The following is a 15,295-nucleotide window of genomic DNA, read 5'->3' as shown; positions in this document are numbered from 1 at the left end:
CGATCCTTCATTCTTCGCGCGAACAACCAGCATCGTACGTCGCGGAAAAGGACTATGATCGACGACAATTCACTGACATTCGATAAATAGGCATTGAAAGAGTTCCGCAAATGGCTGATAGCGGCAAATGGCGCGACAAGAAGTGTCCCGTTGAAAATGCTAATATCATCTCCAAAATATTTTTCAGGTATGTACCACGTTTTTAGTCGTTAACTTGGTATCTCGAGTTCGCAATAGAGCTTTTGATTAATTGATAGTATTATATAATTAGTAATTTCGAATTATACGTACGTAATTATCGTATCGTCCGGAATATTTAGCGTAAAAAGTATAGTATACTCTACATAATTAATGTTAAACCTTAAAGATCGTAATTAATTGTAAATATCTTTAAAATAACCTTAATCCTGGTGAGCTTTAAATGGAAAATGATCATCCATATTTATAGTGGATCAACAAATTTCCCATTTCCACCTCCAGAGTCGATAAAGACTAACGATGATTAAAAACGAGTCCCCGCGCGTGTATAGAGTGCTAGCAGTTGATGCGTTTTTAAAAGTTAGTGACGTCACAGCCGTAGCTTCCGTAGTGGTTGTCATGAAAACTCACGTTTTTTCTCAATAGACGTTTAACATTGGTGACGTCGCAGGGTTTCAAGCTTCTGGCTCTTTATAGTACGATATTTTGATTTAAACTACGAAATATAATAAAAGTACTCTTCACTACACGCTTTTCTAGGCGTTTTATTGTATGAACTAAATCTCATTAATGATTAATCAATGCGGAATCTTTTTTGTTTTTTCATAATTTAATCATTAGTGGGACCAAATGTTTTTTAACAAATAAAAGACATCAATTAACTAATAAAAGTAAACGGGAATACGCGCGTGCGCTTTTGAGTAGGTCAAACTGCCTCGCGGCTCCCACTAACTGTTTTATCACGTTTCAAATCCCAATTAGAAGCTCCATTTACCTCGTCAGATTTCCGAGCGTTATCGAAAACTGCGTAAATTAATTGTACATCATCCTAATCTGAAAACCTGTTGAAAGAATTGTCCCCGAAGAAGTCGTCGGAGTCATAAATAACTTTCATCGCGCGTAAGCCGTGACGCCAATTTGGTGCGCGGAACGTCGTAAAAAGCTTAAAACTGATAAGAAAGGTTTCTTTGGACGCGTAGAAGGACGCTTGTAAATTACTCTATTCGGCCCACCATTTTGTAATTTACTCCACTTACGTACGACTTATCTGTATCCGTAATCTTTTACCTTTGAAATTATTGCTTCTATAGTTTTTCGGGATGGACTATATAGCGTTACCAAATTTATTTTAGGCATTGTTTCGCGACTCATTTATTACAAACCATAAACTTTCGACGAGTAAATTTATTTTATTGTTCTGTCAGCTTGAAATTTGAAATGAAAGCACCAGCGTGAATAAAAATGATCCCCGAGAAACGGCGATTAGGTCTAGCTAGAATGATTTTTAATAAAGGCAATTTCTCGAAAGTTAGAATTGGTTTTCACTGATATTTCGAGCGACATTTCGCGTCTCAATTTTGGAAGCGACGTATTTCGCTCCTTTCGGTCGCGGGACCCTGACCTCAGTTTTGGGGCTAATTTAGTCTTTCCGGGGGCGAGTTAATCCCCCTGAAATAAAATATGAAATGCCGCGGCTGGCTTAGCGGAGGCTTTTAAGTTTGTAGCGCAACTTATTCGATAAGATACAAGATCGACTACGAAAATTATAGGTCACCCTCGTCTAATCTCTGCCTCTCTCTTTCGCTAATATATTTTTCGACTTTTTTTTATTGATTGAGCTATCGACAACGCGCTCGCAAGTTCGTAATTTAAATTTATATACCGTTATCTTTATCGCGTAATCAGTTGTACAACGTGATAGAGTTTAGAGTGTAACAAAGGTGCCATGTCGGGTTTCATCTTTGAAAATGAACTTGACGAAAGTAACCCGCCTGATACGGAAGATTGTAACCTCGCGTATGGCATTATTAAAACTGACCGTGTAGATTTAGGGTCCATAGGTTTTAAATTTTGTCCTACAGACTGGCTACGATCAATGGTTGATTAACTAATAGACTGAGTAGGTTTAAGATTAGGGGCCCGCGGATCTTGCCCGAAGGGGCCGATACGTGGCGGTGGTAGAGAGGACTGTGGTACCTTAATAAATCCCAGGACTAGGGACTCGTGATCTTGGCCGAGGGGACCAAAACGGGGCTGAGGTAACAAGCTCAGTGGGGCCCTATTAAAGCCTAAGCCTATGAGGCCCGGGTGGTGGTTAATGTCCCACTGGATAGGACTTACATTCAACAAGGTAGGCTTGTATGAGGAGGTGTTTAGAATATCCACCACGATAAATTCCATTTTAAGCGCTTTATCAATAATACTTCGGTTGTCGTTGGCAGTTGGATGACGCCTTTCTTTTGGAAAGGTTACCGCAAAGATTTGACCACTGAAGACCTTTACAAAAACCGGAAGTCTGACTCTGCAGAAGTTCTGGGTGAAGCTTTGGAAAAGTAACGAACCTATTATCGGTAACTAAGAACCTTAAGAAACACCGAGATTAACGATACCATTTAAGGGAATGGGACAAGGAACTGAAGAAAACGAAAGGAGGCAAGAAACCCAGTTTGACCAGCGCAGTGATACGGACGTTCGGACTGACGTATTTTGGATTCTCGCTCTTTTCAACCGTTGGGGTTCGTAACATATTCGACATAAATTCGCCAATGAACTTCAAAATAACAAATATCATCGATTTTACACCAGGAATGCGTCACCCGGGTGGTTCAACCCATAATGTTGGGTTACGTAGTCCGATTCTACGCCAATCTCAAAGCCAATGTGACTTGCGTTGACCGCGACTTTGGCTCTGTTGGTTTGTTTGATCCGCAAGTGCTTTGCATTACCCAGATGGAAGCTTACTTGGCGGCTGGAGGTGTCTGCCTCACGGCTGCTCTCTACGTTCTTACTTACCATCCTTACTTTTACGGAATGCAAAGAACGGGAATGCGTCTTCGAGTCGCTTGCTCTAACCTAGTCTACAAGAAGGTTACTCTTAAATTATTCCGAGGTTACTAAGAGCCCACTAACGCCACTTGGTTTTCCTAGGCTCTTCGATTGAGTCACAGTTCCATGGGCAAAACCACAGTCGGGCAGATGGTGAACTTGCTATCCAATGACGTCAATAAGTTCGACGAGTCTTTGATATTTTTACCTTTCCTGTACATCGGACCTCTTCAGACAGCCACCACTCTTCTCGCTTTATGGCAACATTTGGGTTTGGCCAGTTTGGCCGGGGTCGCTGTTTTACTTCTTTATATTCCCTTTCAAGGTGTCATGGCTAAACTGTTCGGAAAACTCAGGTACCCTTCCTACGCTTCTACAAGTTTACCTCTTTACATTCTTACCAGTAAATGTAATTATTGTTGCTATGATTAGGTCCAAAATAACGGCTCTAACAGACGAGCGCATCCGTCTTATGAACGAAACTATTTCTGGAATGCGCGTCATCAAAATGTACACTTGGGAAGCGGCTTTCGTTAGCATGATCGCGGACTCCAGAAAGTAAATACAATCGTTTCGTGCTCTAACCATTCGTGATTCTTAATCATTATTGATTCTTAAAACCATAAAACTAGGAGGGAAATCAAGAAAATCCGTAACACCGCTATCCTCCGAGGTCTTAACATCGCCCTTTTCTTCGTGTCCTCAAAAATTATTCTTCTTTTCGCCTTTTTGGCTTTCGCGATGGTGTCGGATCTCGCATTGACCGCCGAGATCGCTTTCGTCAGCATGTCTCTGTTTAACAACCTCAAACTTTCCATGACGCTTTTCTTCCCGTACGGTGTTTCGCAGGGCGCCGAGGCGGTCATTTCTTTGAGGCGATTGCAAGTTCGTACCACTAAATTGAATACGTTAAGCTTCGCCTTTACCTTACCAACCACCTATCTTATTAGACATTCTTGATGCTGGAAGAACAAGAGGAAACGAACATCAATAAATCGAATTTACGACCAAAGCCGGAACACTGCGGGATCTGGTTGGAAAAGGTTAATGGCAAATGGAGTAAAGTAAGTCAGATAGGGGTTTGACGCAAAAATTGGACAGAATTTGTATCTGAACAATTATCGCAGGAAGCGGACGAAATGACGCTAGAGAACCTAACAGCAACCGTGAAACCGGGAGAATTGTTGGCTGTCGTTGGTTCCGTGGGATCGGGAAAGGTAGGAGAACCCGGATTTAACGCGTTGGTTAATCGTTGTAAAACGTTATCTTTTGATTGGACAGTCTTCCTTGTTGATGTCAGTATTAGGCGAGCTACCCATAGACTCCGGCGAGGTGAAGGTTCGTGGACGAGTGGCTTACGCATCTCAAGAGCCATGGGTGTTTACGGGTAGTGTTAAGTCTAACGTTCTCTTTGGAAACGAGTTCGACGAGAAGAAATATAAGAAAGTTCTTCAAGTTTGCGCTTTGGATAAAGTGAGTAATGCTTGTTTTCCACTGGCGCGCGCAACGACGCGTTTCTCAGCTTTGAAACGTTCAAACGTTTTTACGCGCGTAAAGAAAATAACATTATGACGCGCGCTAGTGGAAAACAAGCTTTACACTCGCGATTAGCTTGTTTTTATTTTAACCTATTGTCTCGAAGGATATCGTGCAATTGCCATACGGAGATCGTACTTTGGTAGGCGAGAGAGGAGTTTCTCTAAGCGGGGGTCAAAAGGCTAGGGTCAACTTGGCCAGAGCGCTATATTACGACGCGGATGTTTATCTTATGGATGACCCTCTCAGTGCCGTCGACGCGGCAGTTGCCAAACATTTGTTTGAAAAGTAGGTTTTCAGGCGTAATCAATCGTGATTTTTTTTATAATAATTAATAATTTTTCATTCGTAGGTGTATCAATGGTTACCTGAAAGAAAAAACTAGAATATTAGTGACTCATCAGTTACAATTCTTAAAAGCCGCGACCAAAATCTGCATTCTCCAACACGTAACTTTTTTTAATTAATAAGCTTACGCGAAAAAATGTCTTAAAGGCGGTGGTACTGTTTAGGGAAAAGTTTTCGCTTTGGGTAGCTATCAGCAACTGTGTAATTCTGGAGTCGATCTGGCTTCTTTGCTAGAAAAGGCGGAAGGTGAGAAAAAGGAAGCCGAAGCTCGTCGCCGGATGTCCTCCGTGGATGAGAAGTCCATTACGGCTGCCGAAGTCGCGGTGGTCGGTAGTGCCGGTGTACTGTACGAATCCAGCATGTCCATCAACTCCGTAGTTAGCGATGACGTACGCTGGTCTTAATTCCTCGCTTTAAATAACTAGTAGCGGGGATAACCGAATGTTTTGACGCAGGTCGCTGCTTCTTTGGGGGGAGACGCGGTGTCCTTGAAAGAACCAACTCAACTCGAAGAAGGCAGAAGCACGGGCACCGTCAGTTCCGCCATCTACTGGACGTACATCAAAGCTGGAGCCGGACCTTTCATGCTGACCATACTGATCTTGTCTAATATTATTTCTCAGGCCCTTTCCAACGCCGGTGATTATTGGCTAACTTTTTGGTAACTACAAGTATGAAAACTGAAGGAAACCGAGTTTCTGTTATTTATATTTATTATAAGCCTAATTCGGAAACTTTAACGACCGACTAATTGCTTGAAATTGTAGACATTTTTTAATTAAAATTACTACAATTAGGACGAACGAAATGAGTGCCGAAAAAAGTAATTCTACGGAGGAGAAGCAGTACCCTTGGAGCGGACAGGATAATTGGTTTTACGTCTACGTCTTCGCCGCCATGACTGTTCTGGTCTTGTTATTTTCCCTCACACGGTCGGTCATTTTCTTTGTCATATGTATGGCTTCATCCGTGAATCTGCACAATACCATGTTTGAAAGTGTGGTCAGAGCTCCTATAAGCTTCTTCGATAACAATCCCTTAGGTAAGCTCTTTTTTCCCCGTCAGTTCCAGTATATCAACGATTGTTTTAGTATACTATAGATGCTTCATTCGGTTTTTTCCATTATCAGGTCGAATACTCAATCGTTTCACTAAAGACATGGGAACCATCGACGATATGTTGCCTATCACCGCTTTGGACATGACTGCGGTAGGCTTTCGTTTTGAATTACCAACCACATTGCGTGCGTTACAAATTACAATTATCATTAGATCTTTTTGAACTTGGCTGGTACTCTCGTTATCGTATCCATTGTCAACTATTGGTTGGTTATACCATCTATCTTTATGGTGATTCTTTTCTATTACGTCAGAATGTTTTACCTCTACACTGCCCGTGACGTCAAACGTTTGGAAGGAATAAGTAAGCGCTTTTATAGTTTCGTTAGGTCAAACGGGCTAGAGGCTATGTTGATCAAACCTGAGTTTCTTTAGAGAGAAGCGCGTATCGCAACCCGTTCGTCAGAAGGGTTAAATTCCTTTGGTAGCGAAAAATGTAGTACAAGGGGGGGGGGAATTAACACAGTGCCTCGTTGCGCCACTTAACGACCGCTAGTGGTATTATTATAATTTATATCGAGTACATTATGGAAGACTGAATAAAGACCTACACTTCGGTGTGCGACCGTGTGCCGTCTATTGAATTCTTATTATATGATAAATAATTTCTATTTCATTATTTGAATATTAGTAAACAATTAAGAAGACCCAAAAGCATATGGGTATTGGCATAAAGCATTTTTCTTTCGGATTAAAACTGACTAACGGGTGACACTAAGATGCTACAGTGCGATGACCTACCTAAATAGACTTTGATAAGACGTCTTCGTTTTCCTCAGCTCGAAGTCCCGTCTTTTCTCACATCAGTACGTCATTATACGGCCTCACCACTATCAGGGCATTCAAAGCTCAGGAAATGTTCGAAAAGCAGTTTTGTTACCATCAGGATCATCATACCCGGTCGTGGTTCATGGTCATTTGCAGCGGTAGATGGTTGGGTATCGTCTTAGATTGGATTTGCGTCGTGTACATCACGGCCGTGACTGCCGCCTTGGTACTTATGGAGAGCGAAGGAGGCGGGAACATCGGATTGGCCATCTCTTCGGGTTTGCTACTATGCGGTTCCATGCAGTGGGGCGTACGACAATCCGCCGAGCTTGAAAGTCAAGTACGACATTCGTGTTGAAATGATTCGTATTTGGTGTTTCTGTTTCTCGAGCTGTTTCTTCGATAGATGACGGCTGTTGAGAGAGTGGACGAATATAGTCATTTGCCATCAGAGGCCGCTCTAGAAGCGTCTTCCGACAAGAAACCACCGAAGGACTGGCCACAAAGAGGGGATATCGTCTTCGACAACATGTCCCTCATTTATTCGCCAAATGATCCACCCGTACTCAAGAATTTGTATTGCAAAATTCGGTCTCAAGAAAAAGTAATACGAGTGACGGATTCGTTATGATCTCGTAATTAATAATAATTCTATTTGCTAGATTGGAATTGTCGGTCGTACTGGCGCGGGTAAGAGTTCCATGATATCCGCTTTGTTTCGAATGGCCGAGCCCGAAGGTATTATCTCTATCGACGGCATACCAACCAAAGACGTCGGACTTCACGACCTTCGAAGCAAAATTTCCATCATTCCTCAAGTAGGCTTCGAATTATTTTCATTCTTATTTGCTTTTCAACGACGTAATGAAGTTGTTCGTTTTTATTGTTCGATAGGATCCAGTTTTGTTCACTGGCCCGGTTAGAAGCAATATCGATCCCTTTGGTAAACACAAGGACGACGAACTGTGGGAGGTTCTCCAAGAGGTCCAACTGAAGGAGGTAGTTCAGCACCTTCCAGGCGGCCTTGACACGTTCCTTTCGGAAGGCGGAAGTAACTTTAGCGTTGGACAGAGGCAGCTAGTGTGTATGGCCAGAGCCATCCTCAGAAATAACAAAGTGCTAGTGTTGGACGAAGCCACGGCGAACGTTGACGCTAGGTAATTGCCACTAACGTCTCATTTGATGAATTCGTAGCTAATCTTTGGTGTTTGAAATTTACAGAACCGATTCGCTAATCCAAAGAACAATAAGAGAGAAATTTCGGAAATGTACCGTCTTAACCATCGCCCACAGGTCAGTGTTGGATAAAAGTCGCGAAACACTTCTTTCTAGCGGAATCTTTAATATATCTCTCACCAGAGTGATATTCATCTTCCTTTACTTCGAATGTATTTCGCTTGAAACACGTATCTTCGCAGGCTCCCGCTAATTTTTGAAACTACTTTTCATACGATAAAATAGTGCAGGGCGGAATGTAATATATTTATTTCCTAAAACTATTACAGATATAAATTTGATTTAATAATAATAATAATAATAATAATAATCAGCTAGGCTAATACCCAAGGCACCACCTAAGTATCTTTAGACAGTGTAAAGTTGTACATTGGTAAACGGAATAATATCCGCCATAAATTTTGAGCCATGATACGATGACGGTGTATGCCTCCGCGGTTTATTTAAGAAATCGAACTCAATGAAAACTGATTCAAGACTGCGAAGAGGTTTCGTTTATAAGGTCCTGATGGATTCTTCCCTCGTTAGAGATATGTTATAAGCTTCTAGATAATTAAAATAAAATACGTAATATTTTATACTATTACAGGTTGAATACAATCATGGACTCTGATAGAGTACTCGTAAGTCATCGCATTTTGCGAAAATATGCCATTATAAATGTATATAAAGCTAAGTGAACGTTATTTACCTCAGGTTTTAGACGCTGGACGGATCGAAGAATTCGACGAACCGTACACGTTGTTGCAGAACGAACTCGGAGTGTTCTACGATATGGTACAAAAGACGGGTCCCGCCATGGCCAAACAATTAAAGGAAGTTGCCAGACAAGCGGCCGAAAGCCGTCTGAAGATTTCGGAGAAAAACAAAGGAGACTTTTTGCTTAAGAATCAGGCGTCTCTCAAGAGACACGAAAGCCTGCGGAACAGTTTGAGGAACAGCCTCCGTTTGAAGACGGCCGTTGTGAAACACGAAGAAGAACCGAAGGAGGTCCTCGCGCCACTCGAGAATGGGAAGATTGAGAAGGACGAAGATAGTACGGATGTCAGGCTTTAACGCTATAGATCGATTTACAATATTTAAGGGGCAAAGACGACTTTAAAGGGGTAATTTTCATCCGAGGTAACGTGGTGATGGCGTTATTTGTTAGTAGATGGCGCTCTGATAGCAGCATGACGTCATAATTTTTATTTTCAACGATTGGTTGAAAGTTTTCAGTTTTTAGTGGAGAATGGTTTGGTCGAGATTTAAAATACAAAATTATCTTCCCTGATTGGATAGTTTAAAATCGTATTATAGTGCCATCTATGGCGGAGAGTGTTAACTTCTGTTAAAAATAATTGTTAATTTAAATTACAAAAATTATATATTTTTAATAAGAATTTAAAGTACTATAATTTGTTATTAATTAATAACTTTTCAAAAAAGTTTATTTTTCATAAACTTTATAGTGTCGCCATCTACCTCAAACATTATTAAATAGGAAGGTGCCTCGGGTGGATTTCAACCCTTTTTGCATATTTCCCTGTAGGCAATATGTGAATGCGTCTATCCAAATTATTTTAATTTCCGTATTTAAATATTTATCTCTTTTTTCTGCTCAGCCGGGTGATGGCAAATATTTGTAGAATGTTTGCGAATAAAATTTTACTTAAAATAATTACCTTTTTCTTTACTTTTTATTTTTTTAGGGGGCAACATTATAATAATCAATATTAATTATGGTGAATGATTTTTTAATGTGAAATTAGTTGAGATTACCATGTCCCTATTACACGAAGAAACTGGAGTTGAGAGGGCGAAGTGGTTAGCGCTTTCGCCTCGCAGCAAGAGGTTCCTGGTTCAATCCTAGCTTGTGGCACTAGGTGATAACTCGGAGCAGCTCCTTCCGCGTTGAGTTTGCAAGTTCTCTGCCCCTCTAGTTTAAGTAGTTTTCAACCGAGTTCTTCGGTTTCCCCTTAACATGAAAACTTGTCGAGGTTAACGGTAATAGTTAGTGTTGGCTCGCGTGGCATGAAGGGCTTACCACCACCCTACTACGCATTGTAACCCGGCTACTTATTTAAAGACATTAAACGTCGCTCGATGACTTGGGCCTACGGTGGTGCCTTGGGTATATTAGCCTAGCTGATATTTGAATGACAAGTACTCCAATCAGTATATAGTTGGAACTAGAAAAAGCTGTTAAATACATTTTTCTTCGGATTCTTATAGATTTTCGGGTGCTCTGTAACGTGATGAATCGTTCCACACTCTTCCCGTTGTGCTTTCAGCGCCATCTTGGAAAATGGCTGCTAAAATAAACCAAAATGGCTGATGTATCTTCCGTTCTGTTAGTTATAGAGATAATTGTACCGTGGACATACCAAAATCACAAGTTTTGATATGCTAAATATTCGCATTCTACTGCTAGAGACAGAAATTCTCTATTTATTTCGGCTAGCTTACATGTTATTGGAGTCATCTTCTGACAGCTCTGATAAGGAATTGGAAGATATAGCATTATAATATTAAGCACCGAACATAACTAGACCCAATTATTATTAATTATGTAAATGTTGTGGTTATGAATTATGAGGATAACGAGGTATACAGTAGTTAATTCTTGTCTTTGTACTACCGCCATTTTAACTTCACAGGAAGATTGATTAAAATTTCCACGTGTGTTCCATTTCGGGAAATATAGGTTTGACCTGCATGCTAAACGCTTGAGCGCTCGCCGCCATCTTTGAAAATGAAAGTAGTATGCTATTCAGGAAAAGAAGGTTTACACTTATTGCGCCCTGCTTTAGTAGGGAATGGAGATAATATAAAATACCATGAAAGTTTCACAAAAATAAGAATGAAATAACAGCAATGACAAAGGAATGGCGATGGATATGGCAAAAAGTACAATTAGGAAAAGTAAAATATCGATATTTTTTTTAGTTTTATACAACTATATACAAGAAAGATATTTACCACCCGTAAAACTTGTCAAGCCGACTCTTAAAGGCAGAACTAGAAGATTTAATTTTAATTAGGGAAGGGAGGGTATTCCATGAGTTTACTACTCGCTGTGTGAAGAAAACACGGCGCGAGGTACAAGCATTACGCTCCTTACATATCGTGGGAGCTTTCCTACCCGTCCAGCGAATGGTAAACAAGGAGGTGGCCGGGACGTCATACAACTCATAAATTTGTTTGAAGGCCTAACCAAATCATTTCTCAGACCAAGGTGCGCAAGACATTCAGGGTAAGACAGAGAACGAAGGCCAGAGACCATCTTGGAGGCCTTCACACCAGGCGCGCAATTTGAAAAAGAACAAAAAACCCGAAGAACACCGTACAAATCGTAGAATTACACAAAGTAAAAGTTTTCTGGAGCCCTGAAACGAGCGCTGGTTGACGCCCAGTGTTGTAGGGGCAGGTGAATAAGACCAAAAGTAAATATTGAGATAAAGTCTAATACTATCGCCTCGACCTGCGACATCTTATTTGAGGGGTAAAAATTTCTTGGCTTTGGTGATGCCTTCCCCCTCGCCACTTTTCTATTGGTGGAAAAAAAAAACACGTGATCGATAGCTCTTTAAAAAGGATGTCAAGCATGGTGGAAGGTAAAATCTGAAGGGACTATTAGACTTTATCTCAATATTTACTTTTAATAAGACGTGGTACGCAGCGAATGCGAACGTCCGTCACACTGAGATTAAAACGTTGTAAGGTCTCACGTGTGGGAAGCCGACCACAACCTAGTCGCGAGAGAAGAGTATCGTCCTTGCACGAGAGTTTCAAATGGAGTATAGCGCTAGAGCCTGGAAAAGATTTTGCCTCACGAAGAGGCCGCACTACTATGCTGGTCTGCCATTCCTTACTCCACTCAGCTGAGAGCGGCCAACGACACGCACTCTTTATTTCTACAAGAGTAAACGGGAGGACGAAGTCCACTCTAGAAGGGCGCTGGAGCCCAGGGAACTCCCATGTATGCTGGACACCAGATTAGAGAAACCGGATACGGGTTCTTATCGCAAAGCTCCTGGATACCAATGGCCACCGGGTCCATCGACCGTCTTGCCAGTTGGGTGAGGGCGCTTTTAGAGTCGGAACAGACAACTAGATGTGTGGAGGCGTAGGAGAGAGCCATCTGGATGGCAAACATCTCGACCCGATTAATTGGATGTCCAGAGTCCAGTAAAGTACCCGCACCAACGTTGAGGGAGGGGAATTTCGAAGGCAGCACCGGTGACCCCTAAATCGGGGGAAACCGAACCATCCGGGTAGAATACCGTCGCGTCCTTCGGGTGAGGTTCGAGAGTTGCGAAAAATAGTTGCCGTAACTGTGCAGAGATATTGTCATCTTAGGGCTGGTGAGCCAGCGCGAGATGATGTTCGCTGACGGATGGTTCCATACCTAATTCAGTGCTCAATATTTGAAACCGATAGATGGCGGTAATGTAATTGAATCTGGCAAATTTAATTTCGTTGACCCAAAAATGCAACAATTCTTATATTCTTGGCGCTATTGAAAAGGTTACTATGGTAACGAAATTACGTGATTGAGAGGCACGAGCTAAAACTATTGATTGTTAAAGTTAGAAACGCACCCGGAATTCTTCAATAACTTCCGTTTCCCATCAGTTAAGCCAGTGGCGGATACAAATGTGGGTTCCACCCCCCCCCCCCTTGACGCTTAAGCTTTGCATGTGACTTGATGATTTGTTATTACACCCATAGCTCAAGATGTCTTTTAGTCCCCCCTTGAGTGTTTTCTGTATCCGCCACTGACATTGTGAGTTAAGCTGATGACATTTTTTTCGTCACGGAGGCGGAAGCGAGGTAAAGAAAATGCTTTTATGGCATATGAGTGATTACGTTACAGCAATTCACAAGCCAGGAGTACGTACCAACCCATCGCACTACCGCCCAATAGTCAAAACCTGTCTACTTGCGAGGGTTGCAGAACGGCTGGCTGATGATCCGCTTCGAACCTTCTTGACTGACAACAATTTCCTACACCCTTCACAACACGGATTTCACTCCAAACACTCTTGTACTTCGAATCTACTAATGGCTACCAATGACTGGACTCGATGGCTTGACTCTGGGTCCCCAGTAGATGTCATCTGCATGTCCTCTTTTATCCCTGTCACCCGTCCTAAACGCAGATCCATTCTCCCACGTCGTACCGCCCTGAGCCTTAAGACTAAAGCCCAAGCGTGGCATCGTTTATCCTTATCGAAAAAACGTTCAGCTACCCTGCCCATTATCTCACGTCATCTAGACGCGTATCGCAAAGCCCGCAATGGCCACTCTAATCATTTGCGCAAACTAAGCGGCTCTCTCTAATCTCATCGCGGTAAACCCAAAATCGTTTTACTCTCATATTAACAAATTCCGTGTGATGCGCCTAAAACTTTTGGAAATTCAGAAACCTAACGGTACGTTTACAGTTACTCCTAAAGAGGCTGCCAATGTATTCAACAATTATTTTGCTACTGCCGTCCATCCTCAACCGTTCATTGCTAGCTCCCCTCCCATCCCCCCACCGGCTACTTTCGATAGATTTAGCTGTGAACTAACAGATATTCTTTTCTTACTCGGCAAACTTAAAATTGACAAATCCCCTGGCTCTGATGGTATTCATCCACTTCTTCTTCGTAATTGCGTTCATTCTCTCGCTTTTCCCCTCTACTTGCTTATCTCCTTTTCCTTTTCTAGTTGTACCCTTCCTCCTTCCTGGAAGGAAGCCAATGTCACTCCTATACATAAAAAGGGTTCCCATTCCCTCGCCCAAAACTTTCGTCCTATTAGTGTATTAAACCAGGTACCTAAATTACCGGAATACCTAGTCTTTGATCAGCTTAGTCTTTTTCTTCACTCCACCAACTTCTTTGCTAATGCTCAACATGGTTTTCTCCCGAAGCGCTCTTGCCTATCTAATCTCATTTCCGCTACTAATCACTGGTCAATTTGGCTTGATCAGGGCTTTAGCGTTGATGTGATTTTTCTCGACTTCGGTAAAGCCTTTGATTCCCTCCCCCACGCTGCCATCCTCTCTGCTCTGCGTGATGCTGGAGTTTGTAGCGATGCGCTTGCTTGGATCACAAACTATCTATCCAACCGCCGAAAACGCGTTGTGATTCATGGCGAGGAGTCAGATTGGTCGGCTATTCACTCGGGGGTTCCCCAGGGCTCAATTCTTGGACCCCTGCTTTTTAATGTACTTATAAACTCTCTCCCTCAAGCTGTTCGCGAGGCTTTCGTTGCCCTTTTCGCTGACGACACTAAATTGTATATGTGTATTAAAACTTCCGCTGATTGCCTCAAACTGCAATCAGATCTTGATGCTGTTGTCTCTTGGGCTACCTCTAAGGGTCTCTCCTTCAATACTGACAAATGCTCCGTTTTACACCTTGGTAAATCTAACCCAAATATTGTCTACAGCATTAATGGTGCCCCAATTAAAACCACGCTCTCAGAGCGTGATCTTGGTGTAATGGTTGATCCCTCGTTGCGTGTCTAAAAAAATTCGTTCTACCACTGGTGCAATCCGTCGTAACCTACTCTTTCGCTCCCCCAAAACTATCCAGACTCTCTATAACTCCCTGGTACTTCCCCACTTGGATTTCTGCTCCCCAGTCTGGAAACCCCACCTTCAATCAGACATACTTGCCCTCCAGAAAGCTCAAAATTATTTTACTAAACTCTCCCACAAAATTTCTCGTCTCCCTGCCAACACTCGCCTGCGTTTGCTTTGTATCGACCCTGTTCACCTGCGTCATCGTATTAACAATCTCTGCTTGCTCCACGACTTTTTCTACAACAACTTATTGCTAAACTTTTCTGATTTCTTTTTCGTTAACCTCACTCGTACCCGCGGTCACACCCTCAGGGCCGTCTTTACATACTGTTGGGCTCCTGGCACTTTTAATTTTGGGGGGCCCCTCAAGTGGCGTAAAAATGGGGGGGGGGTTATTGTATCCCCTTAATTTTTAGGAATAGCACCAGCCCTCCCCGTTGAATAGTAAAAAGTGGTGGGGCCGCCCAATTCACCTTCTAAACTGCACCCCCTAAATCTAGAACTTTCCTAAAATATTCTCCTGTAGGAAAGTTCGATGTATACAGTGATTTCAGTATCACGTGACACGATGTCACCTATGCTTTTTCCGATAGAGAAAAAAATCCCGCACAAAATGGCGGCTATAGCCAAAGCTACGAATAAAATATATTCGTATATTATATACTCTATGAAATAAAACAACATCTTCTAAAGCAACTTATCTAT

At 42.1% G+C, this 15,295-nt stretch overlaps 1 protein-coding gene across 2 annotated transcripts; it reads left to right on the top strand.

Moving 5' to 3' along the window:
• On the top strand, positions 1-9,677 carry LOC149948435 (ATP-binding cassette sub-family C member 4-like). Of its 2 annotated transcripts, none has more exons than XM_090173440.1 (24): positions 1-187; positions 2,421-2,531; positions 2,597-2,714; positions 2,785-3,066; positions 3,127-3,380; positions 3,457-3,582; positions 3,657-3,909; positions 3,975-4,088; positions 4,152-4,241; positions 4,306-4,497; positions 4,667-4,848; positions 4,913-5,009; positions 5,073-5,297; positions 5,364-5,569; positions 5,706-5,950; positions 6,039-6,118; positions 6,181-6,331; positions 6,807-7,135; positions 7,202-7,399; positions 7,458-7,613; positions 7,690-7,952; positions 8,017-8,088; positions 8,621-8,654; positions 8,728-9,677. In XM_090173440.1, the coding sequence occupies exons 1-24, from the start codon at positions 111-113 to the stop codon at positions 9,085-9,087; spliced, it is 4,215 nt and encodes a 1,404-aa protein (XP_090029566.1). In that variant the 5' UTR covers positions 1-110; the 3' UTR covers positions 9,088-9,677. The 2 variants fall into 2 exon arrangements, with proteins under 2 accessions (XP_090029566.1, XP_090029567.1); XM_090173441.1 differs by lacking the exon at positions 1-187 and adding an exon at positions 1,681-2,329.
• The last annotated feature ends 5,618 nt before the right edge of the window (positions 9,678-15,295 follow it).

Source organism: Leiobunum rupestre, chromosome 4, assembly GCF_980474605.1.
Source record: "Leiobunum rupestre chromosome 4, qqLeiRupe1.1.hap1, whole genome shotgun sequence".
NCBI classification, from domain to species: Eukaryota; Metazoa; Arthropoda; class Arachnida; order Opiliones; family Sclerosomatidae; genus Leiobunum; species Leiobunum rupestre.
The sequence above is the reverse complement of the archived record's forward strand: the minus strand, read 5'-3'. Positions and strand labels throughout refer to the sequence as shown.

Bases quoted from the DNA above. Each gene is read 5' to 3' on its own strand.
- LOC149948435 (XM_090173440.1), top strand. From the start codon at position 111: ATGGCTGATAGCGGCAAATGGCGCGACAAGAAGTGTCCCGTTGAAAAT. The intron at 4,849-4,912 runs GTAGGTTTTCAG...TTTCATTCGTAG, and splicing joins GCCAAACATTTGTTTGAAAA to GTGTATCAATGGTTACCTGA. The intron at 5,010-5,072 runs GTAACTTTTTTT...GGTACTGTTTAG, and splicing joins AAATCTGCATTCTCCAACAC to GGAAAAGTTTTCGCTTTGGG.